We start from the raw sequence: 20,194 nt of genomic DNA on the forward strand, positions 1-20,194 counted from the left end.
TACTGCTGAGAGCAGACTGACTGTCCAAACTGTGACCAAGCATGACACTGAGAAATTGGCTGTCCAGCTTTGCAGAGACTAGGTGGGCCAGTCCTTCCAATATCCTGCTTCGTAGAACAATCTGTCAGATATTTTGGGCTGGCAGGATGAAGACTGGATGCCCCAATGATAGAGAAAAACCCGTGACTGTCCAGGCAGTCAGCTCTCTCTGTCCTGCCTATACTTTTGGAAGCTGCTTGCCTGCACTTCCTTTACATTAGATAATACTTCCTTAAGTCTCTGATGGGGTTGAAGACTAGGTAGCCATAGCAGTACTATAAGCGTTAGTTTAAGGGCTAAAATCATATTTAGAGGCCGATAAGTGTAAATTATAATAAAATGATTTAGGAAAACTTTGGACACTATGATAAGAGTCAGGATAGGACAGACAGTGGAAAAATTTCTCCAAGACTGTCAAATACAAATGGACTGGTCCTTGTAAGTATAACTTTTACTGGATAAGTCTCATAATTATGTTTATTGTATATAGTTTACTTTTTTGTTTGTTTTTTGAGACAGGGTTTCTCTGTGTAGCCTTGGCTGTCCTAGACTCACTTTGTAGACCAGGCTGACCGCGAACTCACAGCAATCCGCCTGCCTCTATAGTTTACTTTTTTTTGTTGTTTGTTTTCTGTTTTTTGTTTTTCGAGACAGGGTTTCTCTGTGTGGCCTTGGCCATCCTGGACTCACTTTGTAGACCAGGCTGGTCTCGAACTCACAGCGATCCGCCTGCCTCTGCCTCCCGAGTGCTGGGATTAAAGGTGTGCGCCACCACGCCCAGCCTTATAGTTTACTTTTTAATAGAAAGGATATATAGATGTGCATGTTTTTGTTTTGATTCAAAGTGCGGGATATGTAGTGGATTTAAGCGTGGAGCAGGCTTGTGAGAGATCAGGTGATGTTCATCCACTAGAAGGTGAACCACCTTGTGCAGGGGCTTGGGTTTTCACCAGCTGAAACACATCTTAGTACAGACTCTGAGAAGAGCTATATATATGAGCCCCAAACAGGAGGTGTGGGGCCTTTTGGGTCTTGGTATTGTTTGGCTATTCATTGCTCTACTTTGAGACGCTTCTAGAGAGAACCACTCCAGAGAATACTTCGGGGCTCCGGGTTCCGGCTGCTGTTCCAGGTTCTAGCAGCAACTTTGGTTGAATTGCTGGTCTGCTGAAATCCTGCCGACTACGCCAAGGTAATTGCTCCTAGGAACTGAGTTAAAAAAAGATCTCCTTCTTCTGTTCCCATTAGCCTCTTTTCTCTCCTATCTAGGGTAGGTAGGTTGGAAGGGAGGTGCAAGCATTAAAGAACCCCAAATAAAGTAGGTTTGGAAAAGGTCGAAGCCTACATTAAGTCATCACATCAAAGAAAAGCTGTTGGTGTCCTTCTGTGTGACAAATGGGAAATGTAACTTGTTCCTGAGTTTTCTGGTATCACTCTGCATATAGGGGACCCAGCTTGCCAACAAAGGGGAGATTGACAAAGGGTTGGAGACAGTTCTGACAGGAACTGAGGGGCCAGGGGTCTTCCATAGTCTTGTTCCATGACCACCTATTTCTCAGGCAGGTGAGTTGGGCACACCCACTGCAAACAACACATACTTTGAGGAAAAATTTCCAAGCAATGCTGCTTCTGGGTTCACACCCTAGACAGACAGATCCTGCAACCCCAAATAAGAGCAAGACATGGCACCAAGATAACCCATTTATTAGAAGCATGAGATGGGGGGGTCTGGGGGGGGGAATGGAACAATGGAGCTAGCTCCTCAAGTTTGGGGACAGAGCCCAACACCACAAATGATTGAGTAGCAAGGGATGGGTGGCCAGAAGGAAGATCCACTGCCTGGGATTATGATACTCCAGGGCAAGGGGTGCTCCAATCTTCCCTTCCTCTCTGCATAGGCCCCCCCCCATCAACGCACACAGGAGCGTGGCAGGGTCGGGGAGGCCGCGCGGTAGCAGCGATAGCCTTCCAGCACGGCTGGGAGGAGCAGGAGACCACTTAGGGGGTCTTTGCGGCAGCGCACCATGGCCTCCTTGTAGCTCAGCCGCTCCTTGGTGATGGGGTCTGTCAAATCCTTCTCGTAGCCGGATTCATCTTGCAGGAGCTGGCCCAGATCTTCGCTGATCATCCCGCAGAGTACAGCCTGAGGAACCGGGATGCGTCCGGTCCTCTTGGGGTCGATGAGGCCCCCGGTCAGGTGCTGCACCAGCAGATGGGGAAGCACGCTTTCCTGGGGCATCCAGCCCTTCTGGATCGCCTCACCCACGGAGAGCCTCTTCTTGGTGACTGGGTCCTCAATGCCAGTGAAGGCCTTCTGAGCATTGAGCAGCCGTTGCGTGGAGGTGTTCTCAATGAGTCCCCGCTCCATCGCCTTGTGCACGGAGTATCGTTCTCGGCTGAGAAGGTCCACAATGCCCCCTGTGGCTGCCTGGGCCTCCAGCAGCTTCTGCCCAGTGATGGGGTCCAGCATGTTCTTGGTCACAGCTGCCTTGATGCTGCACTTGTTGTCTGTGGTTGTGTCGTAAATCCCAGCGATGGGGAAGCTATCATCAGAGAGCCCAAAAGAGGAGAGGTCTGGGGAGGAGAAACCAGTACTCTGGGGGCCTGGGGAGCAGTGTGGGGACTTAGAGATGATGGACCCGATGGAGAGTGAGGAACTGGGTTTGGTCTCCCCTGCCACAAGCAGGGCAAACTCAGAGATGGGGAGGCGGCCATCCTTGTACCTGTGGTATTCTTCTTTAGAGATGCGACGGCAGCGGAGGGCAGCCTCGATGGAGTACTGCGTCCCGCTCTTGCGGTCCAAGAGCACAGACTCCTCCCCGCAGGGGCTGGAGGTGGTGACTTCTTCCCAGTCACACTCAAGCTCCTGCAGCTGGAGGTACTGGTCTCTGTCAATGATACCCCTCTTGTAGGCCTCGTAAGGAGACATGTCATTCCCGGTCTCCGGTTCCAAGATGCAGATCTTGGTGGAAAGGTTGGTCTCCCGCGTCTGGGTTTCCTGGCTGAGCTCTTCCCGGCTCACCTTGGTGTGCAGGTCCCTGAGGGTCCTCTCCTTCTCGTAGATCTTGTCCTTTTCATCGAGAATGGCTGCCTCGAGCTTCGAGAGGGCCTGGCTACGCTGGGCTGCCTTCTGGCGCTCGCTCTCTGTCTTCTGGCTAAGTAGCCTCCCTTCCTCTTGCAGCTGCCGCGCTTTCTGCTGCTTCTGCCTCTCCAGCTCTCGCAGCTCTTGCTGCATCCGCCCGCAGTCCTGGCTCACCTGCTCCCGGGCCGCCTTAAGCTCAGTTTCTTCCCGTGACCAGGACCTCCTCAGAGCCTCAGCCCGGTCAATCCGCTCTTGCAAGCTCCGGACCTCTTCCTCCAGGGCCTGGCGAGCTGCGCGCTCCCGATGAAGGGTCTCCCACACTCGGGCCCTCTCACCCTCCAGCGCTGGGTCCTTCTCCACCCTGATGACTTCCTTGTAGATGGTCTTCTCCTGTGATTTCGTTTTCTGAAGGAGGTCGACCTGGACCTGCAGGCCCTTGCACTCCCGGTGCAGCTCCGTCGCCCGGCTCTTCTCCTGATCCAGCTCTCGCCTCAGGGCCTCGGTAGACCTCTCCAGATCTGGGTCCTTCTCCAACTGGACCACCTCCTCCATGATGATCTTCTCCTGCAGGGCAGGAGGCCGCTTCTCCAGCTCCTGGATCTTGAGCGTCAGTTGCCGCAGCTCCCTCTCGGCAGCCAGCTTCTTGCCGCGGTCCTCCTCGAAGCTGAGCGTGGCCGCCACCTCCACCACAGCGGCACTCAGCTGCCGCACCTCCAGCTCCAGCTGCCGCCGCCGCCCTGTCTCCTCATCCAGGCTCCGGCTCAGCCGCCTGTGCTCCTCGTGAAGCTTTGGGTCCTTCTGCGTGACCACCACCTCCTGCACTACAACCTGCTCCTCGGGCCGCCGCCTCTCCAGGAGCAGGAACTTGTTCTGTAGCTCGTAGACAGCGTCCTCAGCTGCCCTTCTCTTCTGGACGGCCTCCCGCACCTCCTGCCGGAGCCTGTCGGCCTCTTTCTCCAGCACCGCGTCCTTCTCACGCCGCACGACTTCTTTGCTCACCATCTTGGTCTCCACCTTGGACCGCTCCCTCTTCCACTCATCGCGTTCTCCACACAGCCTGATGAGCTGCTCTTGGCAGCGCCCGTTGGTGTTGACCAGCTCGTTGAGCTGAGCCTTGAGCCGGTCAACCTCGCGGAGCACCTCCGGGTTCTTCTCGTGCCTCACCACCTCCTGAATCACCTCCTTGTACTCCACCACGGGTTTCTGAGCACGCAGGACCTCCAGCTCCGGCAGCAGCCTCTCCACCTCCTGCTCCACGCTGCCCCGCTTGCCGCCTGTCTCCTGCAGCTGCGCCTGGAGCCGGGCGATCTCGCGCTCTGTCTCAGGATGCACCTGGAAGATCTCGTGGACGCGCTCCTGCAGCTGCACTTTGGGCGGCTGCTTTTCCGCCACCCTGTACTTGGCCTGCAGGTCCTGCAGTTCCCTGGCCAGGGCGGCGTTCTTGTTCTCTTCCTCCTCCAATAGGTTTCTCAGCCTGGAGGCTTCCTGAAGAAGGCCAGGGTCCTGCTCCACCGTCTTCACCTCCTTCACAATGACCTTGGGCTCCACGGAGCGGATCACCTGTTCCAGGTCTCTGATGCGAGCCTGGATCTTGGTGACCGCTTCCGTTGCCCCCTTTCTCCGGGCAGCAGCCTCCTCAATCTGCAGCCGTAGGGTCTGGGTCGCCTTCACCATTTCCAAATCCGTCTCCACCTTAACCACCTCCTTCATCACAATCTTCTCCTTCACGCTCATCTCCTTCTGCTCCAGGGCCAGCAGTTCATCCTTCAGCTCTCCCAGCCGGCCAGCGAGGACAGTGTTCTCCCCACGCAGCCGCTGAGTCTCACTGTGGAGCTGTGTGGCCTGGCTGTCCAGGCTAGGGTCCCTCTCAATTTGGGTGACCTCTTTGGTCAGCAGGTGAGGCTGCATGGTCGTCCTCTTGCCCTCCAAGTGGACGACCTTTTGGGCCACCACTTCCAGCTCAGCCTGTAGGCGGGCCCGCCTCTTGCCCTCCTCCTCCACCTGGGATGACACCTGAACCACATCACGCTCTAGCTGGGGGTCCCGGTAGAACTCCACCACCTCCTTCTCCACCAGCCTCGCCACGGGCTGTTGGGTCCTCAGCTGCAGCAGCTGCTGCCTCTGTGCTTCCAGCTCCTGCTGTACCTCAGCCACCCGCTTCCTCTCTTCCTCCAGCTGGGTCTTCAGGACCTCTGGCTCCATCCCTGGGTGGGCCAGGCTCCCAGATCCCTGTCTTGCACTGTGGATGGCTTGGATGTCCTCAGTAAGCTCCTTCTGCAGTGACAGAAAAGAGAGAAGACAGTCCTGAGGTGAGTGGAGAAAAGATTGGAGCCCCAGTGTTCTGTACCCCAGCCCTGAGGTCAGAGATCCCTCCCTGCTTTCTAAGACTTCCTGGTAGATCCCGGGCAATGGAGCTGAAGACAATGGGGTACTTGGACACAGGATTCTTTTTTCTTTTCTTTTCTTTTCTTTTTTAAGATTTATTTATTTATTTTGTATACAGTGTTCTTGCCTGCAAACCAGAAGAGGGCACCAGATTTCATTATAGATGGTTGTGAGCCACCATGTGGTTGCTGGGAATTGAACCTTTGGAAGAGCAGCCAGTGCTCTTAACCACTGAGCCATCTCTCTAGTCCCATTTTTTTTTTTTTTTCAAGACAGGTTTTCTCTGTGTAGCCTTGGCTGTCCTAGACTCGCTTTATAGAGCAGGCTGGCCTTGAATTTAGTGATCCACCTGCTTCTACCTCCCAAGTGCTAAGATTAAAGGCATGTGTCACCACCCCCGGCTTAGATACAAAATTTTGAGGGGCTCAGGTGCTATTAGGGTACAAGGCTGGAGCCTGGCCAAGTCTGCAGTAGATAGTGTGCACAGGACCCTCCCAAGCGCCCCACCTCCCCACTCTTGGGCCCAACCTTCTCCAGTAGATGCTGAAATGTGTCTCATTAAAGCTGGCAAGCCACGGGCTGGAGAGGTGGCTCAGAGGTTAAGGGCACTGACTGCTCCTCCAGAGGTCCTGAGTTCAATTCCCAGCAACCACATGGTGGCTCACAACCATCTATAATGTAATCTGATGCCCTCTTCTCGCATGCAGGTATACATGCAGCCAGAGCACATTATATGTAATAATAAATAAATCTTAAAAAAACAAAACTGGCAAGCCATAGAGAGCGCCTAGCTTCTGCTCTACCAGCAATGGAGACCTAGATGGCCTGTGGCCAGTGTGACTGGGTCCTGAGGCTGATGACTGTGCAGCATGCGTTTCTTGGCTCTCTGGGGCTAGAGGACATGTCCCCACCAGGGAGAAAGGATGACAACCTGGCCAACACCAGGCCAGGTTGGCTGCTGTGGCCACAGGTGGGCAGCGCCTGCTGTGGCCACAGGTGGGCAGCGCCTCTGTACCTTCTCCAGCATTTTCTTAGCAAACTCCAGCTGGCGCAGCTGCTGTTGCTCGGCTGCGGCGACCTCAGTGTAAGCTTTAGTGAGGTTCTTCTCCTGGGGGGTGGGGGTGGAGGGGGGAGACGCAGAGTGAGGAGAGGGACAGCAGAGTCAACTCCAGCCTGAGGAGCTGCAGAGCTGGTGCCAGAAGACACTAAGCCCCACTGGGACCCGCCTCACCTGAGCCTGGCTGGTCTCCAGCAGGGAAACTACCCGGAGTCTCTTAGGGGCTGACACCGCCAGGGTGGGCTCCAAGGAGCAGCGGTAGGCATCCACTTGCAGCTCGTAGTCCTAACAGGGACAAAAGTCACTTATACAGAGACTGGGCATGGAGGATCAGAGTCTGACAGGGGGAGGGAAGGAGGCTGGTGAGATGAGAGAGAGAGAGAAGTTAAAGTCAAATGCCCACCTGAAGAGTTTCCTGCAGGTCCCGGGTGAGGCGGCATACCGCGACCCGGTCCTGCTCACGCCCCAGGATTTCTTGCATCAGCCTCTGCCAAGGAGGGGAAAGCAAGAGTCACAGGGGCTGGGAAGACCCCTCTCCCCCTACTGGTACCCCCAGGGTTACAGTCAGCCAGCACACAGGCAAAGGCGACCCAGGGCTGCCTGCCTTCTCTGACACCCTCCTCTTGGCCCTAGAATCCTGTGTTGGCCCAGTGGCACTTGCACTTCAGCTTTGGTGTCACTAGGCCACAGATATACTGGATCCAACTCTCCAGTGAGGCTCTGCAACCTTGGAGGCACCACCAGAGAAGGGACACTGTGGACAAGCTTCCAGGGACCAGGATATCAGGCTCTGGAGACCGCTGCACATCCAGTCATTCTGAAGCCTGGATGTGACCTTTGCTTCATCTAGGATCAGAACCAGGAAGAAGGGAAGAGGAAGAGGAAGGAAGAGGAGAAAGAAAAAGGCGGCTGCACTGGGTGGTGGTAGCTCAGAGGCAGGTTTGAGGCCAGCCTGGTCTACAGAGTGTGTTCCAGAACAGCCAGGTCTACACAGAGAAACCCTATTTCAAAAAACCAAAAAGAGAGAGACAGAGACAGAGAGACAGAGACAGAGGCAGAGAGGCAGAGAGAGAGAGAGGCAGAGAGAGAGAGACAGAAAGAGACAGAGAGAGGAAGAAAAAGGTACCAAATGCTCTAAGAATTTCAATTTCATTTTTCTGGAAAGGGCCCTGCGCCTCTTCCCCCTCCCGTCCCCCTTTGCCTTCTGCCCTGGTTCCTCGGAGGCATCCATGGAAAACTTTCAAACTATCTAAGGGGGACCCTCTTCACCCAGTGCTCCCAGTGTTGTAATGTTAAGCCCAGATTCCTTCCTGTGCTTAGAAGAATCTGCATGGTCTGTCCCTCCCTCATAGCCCCACTTCTTGCCCTCTGAGTGGGATATTTCTCCTTTACCTGACTCCAGACCTTTTTTCTTAGGTCACTTGCCCTCACTCCCATAAATTTCCACTAGGGGGTGCTCACACCAAGCTGGCAGCTTGACTCTAAAAGTGTTTTTATCAGCCACAGGCCTGAAATGGACTTCCCCAGCAGGTGGAGTACCTGAGGGAGTGAGTGGGTCTGTACCCTTAGCTCCTGGCTTAGCACTGACAGCCTGGACAAGGATGAAGAAGAGGAACCAAGAGTGGCTGGAAAGTGGTGGTGAGCAAGCTGTGGAGGCGGGAAGGGCCAAGCCCACCTAACCCTAACCTGACCCCCACCCCGGTCTGTGCTAGGAACCCTCTTGCTTTTGAGCGTTGGCCTCATGGATACAAACAGCTGTCCCTGCTGGGGAGGTGGCTGGAAAGGAAACGGTTAGCTAGAGCGCCCAGTTCTAGGCCAGGCTCTGACTCAGGCAATCCCTCCAGCCCCCCCCCCCCACATACTACCCTTCTCCCTCCCCGCTGTGCCCCCTCCTGCCTTCCTTAGCCCCAGCCCCTCACCTTCTGTGCTTGCAGCTTGTAGGCAATCTGGCTGGGCCCATCGCTGGGTTGCACGTGGTGGTGGGGCAGCTGCTCCAGCCAGGAGCTCAGGCTGTCCCTGCTATTCCTGAACTGTTGGTAGGTGAGGCTGGCATCTTGTAGTAGCTTCTCCCTGCCAGAGGACAAGGTCCCATACAGCAGTGAGAGCTGACCTCCAGGCACGGGTCCGGCATGGGTGGGGGGGAGGGTTTACACAGAGGAGGCCGGTGGATGCCTCCTCCATTTTGAGACAGAGCGGAAGGCCTAAGTGACAGGCCGACACAATGGACACTGCCTGCCTGGCACAGATGAGGGAGGGAATTAAGTATAGTTACCGTCTCATTTTGCGGGCAAGGAAATAGCCTCAGAAAGGTTAAGACACTAGCTCATCAGCAGCAGTGCCTGGGCTCCCCTTCGATCCACTCACCTCAAGTCCAGCTGGTCCCCCACGGCATGGTAGCGGTCGGTGAGGGCACGCACCTGGCGCTGCTGCCGTGGCAGGTCTTGGCAGAACTCTTGGAAATTGTTCTGAAGCGCACCGCACGCATGCTCAGTGGCCTTCAGCTGGCGGTGCAGCCCCAGCACACAGGCCTGTTGGTGGAGGAGCTCCTTTCGCTGGCGCTGTGGGGAAAGGGGACGTGAAGGAGCATGCTCCAGGCTCCTCGGGACGCCCAGACCACTCCTTACCCGACCCAGCCCCCACCAGCAAGCTGCCACTTAGCCACACCTGCAGCTCGCTGACCCTCTCCTGCAGTGCCCCAGAGCCTTCAGGGATGGGGCCCTCCTGTGCCAGGGTGACCTCAAAGCCTTGGATGACCCTGTCCGCCTCCTGGATCTGCTGCTCCAGACCCAGAGCAGCCTTGGCTCTGCAGTGAGGAAGTGACAGTCAGATACCTCAGTCATTAAATGCCGATGCCACCCCCCCCCCCAACACACACACACCATGGCTCTCTCCTGAGCACTCACTTCTCCCCATAGAGGTGGCACAGACTCTGCACGTCATTATACTTGTCCTTGACATTGGTGAGGACCACGGGCAGCTGTAGGGCAGCTGGGCCCACAGGCTTAGTGGACAGAAACGCCTCACACTCCTGCTGGGCTGCCTCCTTCTCAGCTCCCAGGCTCTGAAGGCGCTGTGCTGTGCCCTGGGTCAGGGGTGGAGCAGGCAAAGAACACAGGGGTCTCTAGGTTACCTCCCCCTATGTCAATGAAGGCATGATACAAGTTTGGGGCCAGGCCTGCCTCTTCTTCTCCCCAAGTCGGTAGCCTAGTACAACCCCCACCCCCACCCCCAGTCTCTCTCTCTTTCTTTTCTTTCTCTTTTTTCCCCCTGAGACAGGGTTTCTCTGTGTAGCCTTGGCTGTCCTGGACTTGCTTTGTAGACCAGGCTGGCCTTGAACTCACAGAGATTTGCCTGCCTCTGCCTCCTGAGTGCTGGGATTAAAGGCATGTACCACCATGCTTGGATGACACCTCACCCTTGTCCCCCTGAGTCTCTTCATCAGTAGAATGATGGACTGTGGGATGAAATGAGATCCTATTGCTTAGCAACAAGGACCAGGCATATAGTGGCCTATGGTCGGTACCGTCACTCTCTTGCTCACCATCAGGCCTGCCAGCTTGCTGTTGTTCAGGCTGAGCCGACAAAGCCCTGGCTGATGGGGTGGTACTGCCTTCTGTCTCTTGAGGCAAAGTCAGCCATCAGCCAGCCTTAGGTATCCTGTACCCATGATGTCCCATCTGTGAGACCCTCCCCCTGTGCCAGAGCATCCTCATGGAGCTCCTGCCTTCACGTCTCCTGCCCTTGGGAAGCCCCTCCCCTCCTCCCTGGCCAGGCTGAGCTGCTGCCTCCCCCGTCCACACTGCACGGTAGATAGACCAAAGCAGGTTATACAACAATGTAAGTGAACATGATTCACATTTTAAAAAACCAAACACTAATGGTATGTTATATTTGAACAGAAACCGGTTTGGAAGGCTAACTAGCATGCTTGGGCTTCTGCCCAGGGCGCTGTCAGGCTGCTGGGTTCATGTGTCAGAGGATGTGGTCATCACTGAGTGACAATGACAGTGTTTCTATCCCTCCAGGTAGGCTTTCCCTATAGCGCTGAGAAATCTAGCCCTATGGGATATCCCAGGCTCCCTTGCTCTTCCCATGACCCTCATTAGAAAAACTTCCAAGGCTGAGTGGTGGTGGCACACACCTTTAATTCCAGCACTTGGGAGGCAGAGGCAGGTGGATCACTGTGGGTTTGAGGCCAGCCTGATCTACAAAGCAAGTCCAGGATAGCCAAGGCTACACAGAGAAACCCTGTCTCGAAAAAAAAAAAAAAGAAAGAAAAAAACTTCCATGTGGGGTCTCGACTCTGGCCCAGGAGTTGTCACACTTTCACCCTCAGGATGGCCAAAGGATGTGGGTGCCACGCCAGAGGTGAGGAAATCAAAGCTCAGAAAAGGGACTTGTCCACGTTGACGGAGCCTGTCCATGGAAGAACCAGGATGGGAACCCCATTTTTTCTTTTTTTGGAGGGGAGAACCCCATTTTTTGAGTCCATGGCCCCAGGAGTATATATACCCTCAGGGCAGGGCCCTTTCTTGTCCTGAGGCTCTCAAGGCTGCTCACTGACCTCGTGGCTGTGGAGGCGGTCCTCTAGATCCTTCAGTGGAGAAGGGCGGGTCAGTGGTGTCCGAGCCCAGGTCAGCACCTGTCTCTCTATGTGTCCCAGATCCCCGGCCAGGTGGGTCATCTGTGTCAGGAGCTTTTCAGCCTGTGGGTTATCTGGAGCTGAGCCTGCTGGGGCTGGGGGCAGAAGCGCTAGTGAGGGTCCAGGCCTACCTTATGACTGCTTGAAATGGGCCCTCCCTGTGTGCCTGCGGGTTGTGGAGGGGCTGAGGAAAGGACGGGATGGAGTACTGCCTACCCATCGTGGCCCTCCCATTGGTCCCCACCCTGCTCCATCCTCTGGTACCCTGCTGGCCAGGCTGTAAAGGCTCTACAACAGTGGCCTTAAGGCGGCTCTTCTCTGCAGATAGTTTCTGCTTCAGAGTCTGCAGCTCCATGGCTAGCCTGGAATAGGAGATGAGAGAAAAGTGTCTGTCTCCCTGTCCAGCCCCAGCACCCACTGCCTCAGAGGAAAGCATTGGCCTTGGTGCCTGTGGGCATCCTGGGGTGAACCACCTGGAGACTTTGGCTACAGCTTCGGGGTCCGGTGCTGGGATGCGGAGGCAGGCAGCTGGGGCGCTTTTGGTCTCTCCACCAGGGCCCTGAATCACCCATGTGTATCGGTCAGCATTGTCCTTGAGTGTGTACCGCTCTCCCCGAAGCAACTGAACCTGAAGGATAGACGGGATTACGTGGGGTCAAGGGTAGAGGCCTGGAGAGGTGGTGGTGGTGGTGGGGACAGGTGGCTGGGGGGACAGGGATGCGTGGAGACAGCAGCTGGAACTAGGCTGGAGAAGAAGTGGGAGGGGCTAGGGTAAGGACAAGGATAGGACAAGGTGGGACAGATTGGAGAGGGGGTGGGGCTGGGTCAAGGAAGGGCGTGAGGAGGGAAGGTAGCAAGTGCTTCCGTACTTCTCCTGAGTCCCAGTCACAGATGCTGTCCACCTGCACAGGCTGGCTGGGTGGGTTCCTACGCTGTGGCAGTGGGGCTACTTCCCGGCTTCGCTGCTGCAGCTCCCCCAAAACCCTCTCCGCGGTGGCCAGCTGCTTCTCCTCTGCCTGTTGGGGACCCAGGCAGCAAGAGCTCAGGCCAGGCTGCAATGGAAGCCACCCGTCCCCTTTCCATCTCCTGAGAGGGGTGTGGCCTTCGTGGGGTGGAAGGAGGGTAAGGATGCTGGCTAGTCCCATAGGGGCCTCCAGAGTGGAAGCTCGGCCAGGCTTCTCCCGGCACATTACAGACAGCATACAGAAGTGTAGGAGGGCCAGGGCTTCTGCTGGAGCGGCCCCTTCGCCTGGGGTTTTGGGGCTACACCTGGGATCTCTTTTCTGGGGAGAAAGTTCCGTGATGGCCCCCTGGGGCTGACTGACCTCCAGCTGTAGCAGGAGTTCCATCGGGGAGCAGGAGTCCCCAGTGCCAAGGCCGCACTTGGTGTCCATGTTGGAGCTGAGCTTTGCCAGGGTCTGGCTGACTGAGTCCGCCTCTTCCTGGAACTAAGGTCCACTGGGTGGTCAAGGGCAGAGCCAGAGGCAACCCACTACCCACTGACCCTGCAAAACAGCTGGGCCCCAGCCAGGCTAAACTCATACCAGGACAAAACTCAAGCCAGGCTAAACCCAGGCTACACTCAAACCATCAAAGCAAAGCAAAACAAATTAAATCTCAACCAGCTAAACAAAGACCAACTACATCTCCCCAGGTAGTGGGAGCTTTTAAAAAGGGAGTGTCCATAAATGGGGCATTTTTGGCTCCCTGTAAATAGCTTTTAGTGTGTCATAGGGCAATATGCTGGGTTTTGTACGCAGGGGTCTGGTGCCTGCCAGTCAGATCTTCTACTATTGAGCTACACGCCTAGCTATTCCATCTTCTTTTTTGAGATAGGGTCTCACTAAGTAGCCCAGGCTAGCCTCAAGCTTGTCATCCTTCCGCTTTCTGCTCCCTGAGCACTAGGATATGTGTGTGCCCTTTCAGCCATGGCTGTCACACTAGACCCAATCTGTCATTTTTATTATTGTTGGTTTTTCTGAGATGAGGTCTTACTATGTAGTCTTGGTTGGCTTTGAACTTGCTAGGTAGACCAGGCTGTCCTTGAGCTTGTCCCCCTACCTCTGGCCTCCCTCCACAGAGACCTGCACTCATGTGCATATATTCACAGAAAACACACACACACACAGTTCAAAGCAAAAATTTTCAAAAAGGAAAAAGTAACTCAGGGGCAGGAGATACAGCTTGGCTTGTAGTGATTGTAGAGAGGCCCTTAGCTCAAGCCTCAGCACCACATTAAAAAGGTGGCACAGGGCTGGAGAGGTGGCTCAGTGGTTAACAGCACTGCCTGCTCTTCTAGGGGTCCTGAGTTCAATTCCCAGCAACCACATGGTGGCTCACAACCATCTATAATGTGATCTGATGCCCTCTTCTGGCCTGCAGGTGTATATACAGGCAGAGCACTGTATACATAATAAATAAATAAAATAAATCTATGGAGTTTGCTTTTTGTTTTTTCCAGATAGGGTTTCTCTGTTATCTTGACCGTCCTGAACTCACTTTGTAAAATAAATAATTCTTAACAACAACAACAACAACAAAAACCGGTCAGGCATTAGTGGCACGTGCCTTTAATCCCAGCACTTGGGAGGCAGAGGCAGGCAGATTGCTGTGAGTTCGAGGCCAGCCTCATCTACAAAGCGAGTCCAGGACAGTCAAGGCTACACAAAAAAAACCCTGTCTCCGAAAAACCGGGGGCGGGGGGGGCAGTGACGGGCAGCAAGGAGTAGGTCGGAGAAGAAAGATGACTTACTGGATACCTGGATATCCTGACAACTGAGGTTGCTACTGCCCCAAAGGACTTGACAACCCGAGCCAGCTGGAACTAAGGCTAAAGAGTTCTACGTATCCTGTCCCCTCTAACCTTCCTTCTCTGCTACCTAGGGTTGGGGGTTGGAAAGGAGGCAGAGACGTTAAGGAGCACAAAACAGTTTAAAAACTAGCGCCTAGGCTGGGTATGGTGGCACATGCCTTTAATCCCAGCACTCGGGAGGCAGAGGAAGGCGGATCGCTGTGAGTTCAAGGCCAGCCTGGTCTACAAAGTGAGTCTAGGACAGCCAAGGCTACACAGAGAAACCCTGTCTTGAAAAAGCAAAAAAACCGGGCTGGAGAGATGGCTCAGAGGTTAAGGGCACTAACTGCTCTTTCAGAGGTCCTGAGTTCAATTTCCAGCAACCACATGTGGCTCACAGCCATCTATAATGAGGTCTGGTGCCCTCTTCTGAGGTTTAGGTGTACATGCAGGCAAAACATTGTATACATCATAAATAAATAAATAAATAAATAAACCTAGCGCCTACCAGGGGTGAAATTACCACACTGAGAACTCTTGATATTTTTGTCCCACGGGGACCTAGGTACCACGCCACAGCTCTGCCTTTTTAGTGGCCCCTGGGTCTTGTTGTCCTTGAACCCCACCCCCACATCTCCCTGCAGCCACTACCCAGTCCCCGCCCAGCCCCAGGCTCACCCTCCGGTAACCCTCCACATGCTCCAGCTGGCTCTCCTGGCAGATGCAAAGGTTTAGGAAATTCTGCCACTCCATCTTGAGGGCCTCCTGGTGGACCTGGAGCATAGAAGGGTGAGCGTTGGAATCTTGCCCTACCCACCAGCCCTCCAACCTGCTTGGGGAACACAGGGTAGGGATTGGGGGGGGGGGGCATGGGCGGGGCCGCCACACCTGGATGGGCCCTATGGCTGGGTGCCCAAGCTCCATCATGCGATCCGCGTCATCTTCCAGCTGGTTTATACTGTGCTCCTGGGCAAGCAGTTCATGCTGCTTGAAATGCTAGGAAAGAATGAAGTGAGGACAGCCCTGAGCAGCAACAAGATGGCCTAGACTCTCTCTCTCTCTCTCTCTCTCTCTCTCCCTCCCCCCTCCCCCCCCTCCCGCCCCACTCCTGCTGCCGGAGCCTGTCCTCACAGACCTCATACTCCCGCCTCACACCAGTAGGGTCAGGCATGAGGTCACTCCAATCCTGCTGCAGGATGCGGCCTTGCTGATCTGCCAGGGCGCTCAGCTGCCGCGTGCAGCCCTGCAGGTGTGTGTACAAGCTCCCCAGACTCTGCCGGCGCCACGATGCCGCCTTCTACGCTCGGGAGAGAAGAATGGGAGCGGGAGGTAGCCTCAGCAACAGTGACCCCAGAAAGGGTCGAGCCACAGAGGTCCCACCAACGGCAGTACCCAGTCCCAGCCGTCCTCTGACTCACCAGGAGGTCGCGGTATTGGTTCCTGATGGCCGCTGCATCCTGCCCCAACCAAGGCGAGAAACAGGGCCAGTGAGAAGCAGAATGTTGTGTGATTCCCCCGCACCCCCACCCCACATTTGGGCCACTCCCCACCAACATCTCTTCCTTGAAGGCCAATGATTGGGGACCCACACCAGCCTGGACAGGGGTACGCTCACCGGTCCCACCAGGGTCCGCAGCTGCTGCCCGTAAGCCTCAATTTCCCTCTGCAGGATGTTGTGTTCGGCCACCTGCTGTTCCAGCTCTGCCATCCCAGGCCCATACTGGCCCTCACAGACCAGCTTCTGCAAAGGAGCCAGGTCCTCAGTCCTTCTAGGAAAGTCTGGGTCCTACAGCCCAGAGAACCCTTCCCACTCTACATCCCCCCCGCCCCCAGCCACCTGTACCCTCTCCACCGCAGAAGTTGGTCATAGAGGCAAAGAGTGGACAGGCCGGATAAGCAGCCTGGGTGAACAGCAGCTGTTGCCCGTAGCTGGGACAGACATGCCATTCTCATGTGGCTGTCAGGACCAAGGCCCCGAATCCCACTGGCTCTTGGGGTTCAGGCCTCCCACTATACTCTTACGTTATCTGTTGCCAGAGCCTCAGCAACTGCTGCCTGGACATGTCCAGCAGACCCAGGATCTGCCCCTCCCCCACGGTCCCCGGTAGTCAGCAAAATGCATCAAATAACTGCTCAGCAACTTGACATGTGCACTGTCCATCCTTCCCTGGGCCTCCAAGAGGAGCCTTTGCGCCTTCCTGGAAGGTCCCCACCTCTACACTGTGACCCAGCCAAGTCCTTCCATCTCTTAGTGCCTTCTGCAGGAGGCCTCCATCCCGGATCCCTGAGCTATCCATCCCCGGGTTCAAAGACAAAGCCCCAGTAGGCTCCATTCTGTCTTGCTCTCTGACTGCACGGGGTGTGGCTCTGAGCTCCTTGAGGATGTGTTGATACACGGGGGGGGGGGGGGGGGGGGGGGGGGGGGTGCCCCTGACCTGTTTCTGCTCCAACACACGCCCCCAGTCGACCCTGGGTCCCATATCCGGCGGCAGCACCATCCTCTCATACAGGGCGCGGTATTCTGCACACTCCTGGGTCACCCGGTCATGCAGCTGCTTGATGCTGCCAAGCGGGAGCCACCAGGTCAGAGCTGGGCTGGGTCTGGGAACCCCCACACCTCCATTGTGAGCCCCAGCTTGCTCACTCTTTCTCAATCTCCTCGGCCTGTGGGTGCTTGAGCCTCCGAGCCTTGTCTACATCCAGGAAAAGGTCTTTGAGGAGGACCTCAGCCTCCTTCAGGTTGCGGCCAGCCTCCTGCTGGTGCTGCAAAGCTTGGTTTTGTTCGCCATTCTGCCGGTCCTGCCGTAAGACGTGAAACCTATGTGCGGGGCTCCCCCATGGTCTTTCTGACCTGCCCCCACTGTACTGACCACCGCCACCCCACCCCACCCCACCCCCGGGCCTGGGACTGGTTATACCAGCCCACCTGGGGACCACCAAGCAGAGGGCTAAGGCATCCGTGTGGTAGGTGGCCACCTAGATCAGACAGCAAAAGGTCCCTCTAAAGTGGGGTGGGGGGTGTGGTGGTGATGGGGGTGCAGGGCAGAGGGCACAAGGAAGCAGAAGGCTGCCTGAGCCCTCCCTGTGGCTGGAGTGGGCTGGGGACAGTGGAGGACTAGGTTGTCTATCTCTTCCCAGAAGGCCATCTGAGGACTCTCAGGCATTGACTCTGCGGCTCCCTGCCCCCTCCACCCGCTCACCCCCTGTGGTAGGGTTCTTACTTGCTGCAGCCTCTTCTGAGTCTCCAAAATGTCCCTCTCCACCTGGTCAGCGTTGGCTTGCATGCGGGAGATGAGCAGAGCCAGTTCCTGGGTCACAGCCCTGATGGACAGTCATGGACGGAGGATAAGACCATGGGAAGCCCCCCCCCCTCCCGTGCCTGCCGTGTGGAGCCTCCTCTGCCCTCCCCTGCCCTCCCTCAGGGAAGAGACCACAGTCTGAGCTCTGAGATGCTCAAGGCCTGGATGGCAGGTGAGGGTACTGTCCCCTGCACAGGGTTTGCAAAGGGAGAGGCCAGGGCTGTGTGCTGACACAAAGAAAGTGTGTACACCTCAAGTACTCCAAGCCGGCCTACCTCCTGGGGTGGAGGTAGGTGGCCCAGGGAGACAGCCTGGTTGGCTTCAGGAGGAGCAGTTGTTTTTATTTTTTATTATTTAATTTAATTTTTGGTTTTTCGACACAGAGTTTCTCTGTGTAGCCTTGGCTGTCCTAGATTCATTTTGTAGACCAGGCTGGCCTCAAACTCACAGATATCTACTTGCCTCTGCCTCCTGAGGGCTGAGATTAAAGGCGTGTACCACCATACCTGGCTAATTTTTTTAAATTTAGTTTTTTTTGAGACACATCCAGATTTGTTTAATTTCCTTCCTTGCTTGCTTGCTTCCTTCCTTCCTTTCTACCTTAAAACCCCAAATAGCAGCATGGTGGTGGTGGTGCACACCTTTAATTCCAGCATTAGGGAGGGCAGAGGCAGGTGAATCTCTGTGAGTTCGAGGCCAGCCTGGTCTACAGAACTACTTCTGGGATAGCCAAGGCTACACAGAGAAACCCTGTCTCAAAACAAAACAAAAACCCCACAAACAACAACAAAAATCCACAACAAACAAGTCTTATTATATAGCCCAGGTTAGCCTGGAACTCACTATGCTGCCTAGGCTGGCTTTCCAAGTTCTGGAAGTCCTGGTGTGACCACCATGCCTGGCTAAAATGGGGTTTTAGTATCTTCAGCAACAGGCTTTGTTTTGCTTTCATGAGACAGGATCTCACTATGTACCCTTGGCTAACCCGAACTCACTATATAGACCAGGCTAGCCTTAAATTCATAGAGATATCCTGTCTGTGATTCTGAGTGCCACCATGCCTGGCCCTCAACACAAAGGTTTCATAAGCATTTGAAGAATTGAGCCGCTGGATGCAGCAGGTTCAGGGCCTCACACTCATGCCCCTAGTACATATTATTTTATTTTTATGTGTACAGATGTTTTACCCACATGTGTGTCTGTGTGCCATGTGTATGCCTGGTGCCAGTGGACACCAGACGATGATGCCCTGGACTTGTGATTACAGACAGTTGTGGATGTGAAGGCTGGGAGTTGAATCGAGGTCCTCTGGAAGAGCAGCCAGGGCTCTTGACCCCTGAGCCGTTTCCAGCCCCATGTTTTTGTTTTGATGAGACGGGATCTTCCTGTGTAGCCCTAGCTGGCCTAGCCTCCAACTCACAGATCTGCGTATGTCTGCCTCCTGAGTGCTCATGTTAAAGGCAACATGTTAATTTTTATTGTACTGATGTGAGCACCTTGAGGGGCGGCAGAACATCACTGCTTTGCTGGCAAGGCATCTCCTAGAACAGTCCTAGCACCTCAATAAAGAAGAGCTGAGTGAGCAGACACCCCTGAAGGGAACAGGGGACCCTCAGCGGGACCTGTGAGTGGAACTACAGGAGACAGGAACTCAAGGCCAGGAGGCTTCTGGGACTCCAGGGAGAGCCCAGCCTCAGCTTGGGCCTCTTGGCAGAGATGCTTCCTCCGGGAAGTGTGCACCCCACCCTGGGCTGGGCTCAGGGCCTCAGGGGGACAGGTTACTCCAGTGAGAGTCTTAACGGCTGTCTTTCCTGTTGGCCCAGATGCCCAGCCACTAGGTTGGCACCCTGATCCCTATCGAGGTAATGGGTACCTGGATCACAGTCTTTCATCTGTGCTCTTATCTTGGCACCTCTGCACCCCAACACCTGACTCCAGGAGGGCTGCTACCGCCTCCTTCCGAGAGCTTGAGGCCAGTGAGTGGGGAAAACATGGCCAAGTCTCCGTAGAGAGCTACAAACCAGAACATGGTACCACCACCCCCTTACTCCTATGAAAAAGGCCTCCTGACTCTTCAAGGAGACAGCAAAGATCCAGAATTGGAGCCTGGGAAAAAGTTGTGTGTTAGGTAGGGTGTCATCCAGCCCAGAAATCCTTCTCTTGAGTCTCTCACTCCTGCCCACCGGGTACCCATGCTCCAAGAGTTATCCAATCCGGTGAACCCTCAGGATTGAGTGGCAAGCAGGGAGCCGCATTCTGCTGTGCCCGGTTACCCTGTCCAGCACCTCTGAAAGGCCACCCCTCTGCCTGTGGCCCACCGTTGCCCGCCTCAGGAGAATGGGAGTGGCGGTAGGCTATCCACCCTTGCTCAACCTGGGCCAGAGGTCGGAGAGAGTCCTCCCTTGGGCCATTGGCCTCAGGACACCAAATGCCAGAACTGGGTTCCCAGCTGCTGCCAAAGTAAGAACACACCTGGGCCCTGCACCACCCTGATCCCAGCACCACTACCCACCCACGGCCCGGCTCACCGATTGTGCTTGTTGGGGGATCCCTTGGGGGACCCCTTGGCTGGGGATCCCTTGGGGGACCCCTTCCCCTGGGAGCCTTTGCTCAGCCCCTTGAACATGGTGGTGAAGCAGGTGCCGGCTCAGGCTGGGCTCTCCTGGGAGGAGGGCGGGAAGGCGACGGGCGTCCTCTCTGGCTACTAGCCGCGCTCTGGCGAGGTAAGGCGGCGGTCGGGGAAGACAGTTTCTGGGAGGCCCCTCCCTGCAGGTGCGGTGTCTCCACCAGGCCCAGCCCGCGCATGCCCCGGCGCCCGCCCTGACAGCTCCTGCACAACCAGTCTGGGAGGAGAGGGTACAGCCCAGGGGCGGGGCGCCCCCGCGACTCCCACGGAGGT

The 20,194-nt window shown here is 55.6% G+C and overlaps 1 protein-coding gene across 1 annotated transcript; it reads right to left on the reverse strand.

Moving 5' to 3' along the window:
* Positions 1-1,785: 1,785 nt before the first annotated feature.
* Positions 1,786-20,113, reverse strand: Evpl (envoplakin). Its single transcript, XM_051159090.1, has 22 exons — positions 19,824-20,113; positions 17,218-17,317; positions 16,641-16,795; positions 16,432-16,558; positions 15,612-15,737; positions 15,415-15,453; positions 15,132-15,293; positions 14,885-14,992; positions 14,675-14,770; positions 12,531-12,653; positions 12,075-12,221; positions 11,679-11,833; positions 11,470-11,567; positions 11,128-11,300; positions 9,467-9,645; positions 9,228-9,366; positions 8,928-9,121; positions 8,483-8,633; positions 6,967-7,050; positions 6,738-6,848; positions 6,522-6,614; positions 1,786-5,395 (listed from the first exon to the last, which is right to left on the reverse strand). The coding sequence occupies exons 1-22, from the start codon at positions 19,919-19,921 to the stop codon at positions 1,949-1,951; spliced, it is 6,105 nt and encodes a 2,034-aa protein (XP_051015047.1). The 5' UTR covers positions 19,922-20,113; the 3' UTR covers positions 1,786-1,948.
* Between the last annotated feature and the right edge of the window lie 81 nt (positions 20,114-20,194).

Source organism: Acomys russatus, chromosome 16, assembly GCF_903995435.1.
Source record: "Acomys russatus chromosome 16, mAcoRus1.1, whole genome shotgun sequence".
Taxonomy (NCBI): Eukaryota; Metazoa; Chordata; class Mammalia; order Rodentia; family Muridae; genus Acomys; species Acomys russatus.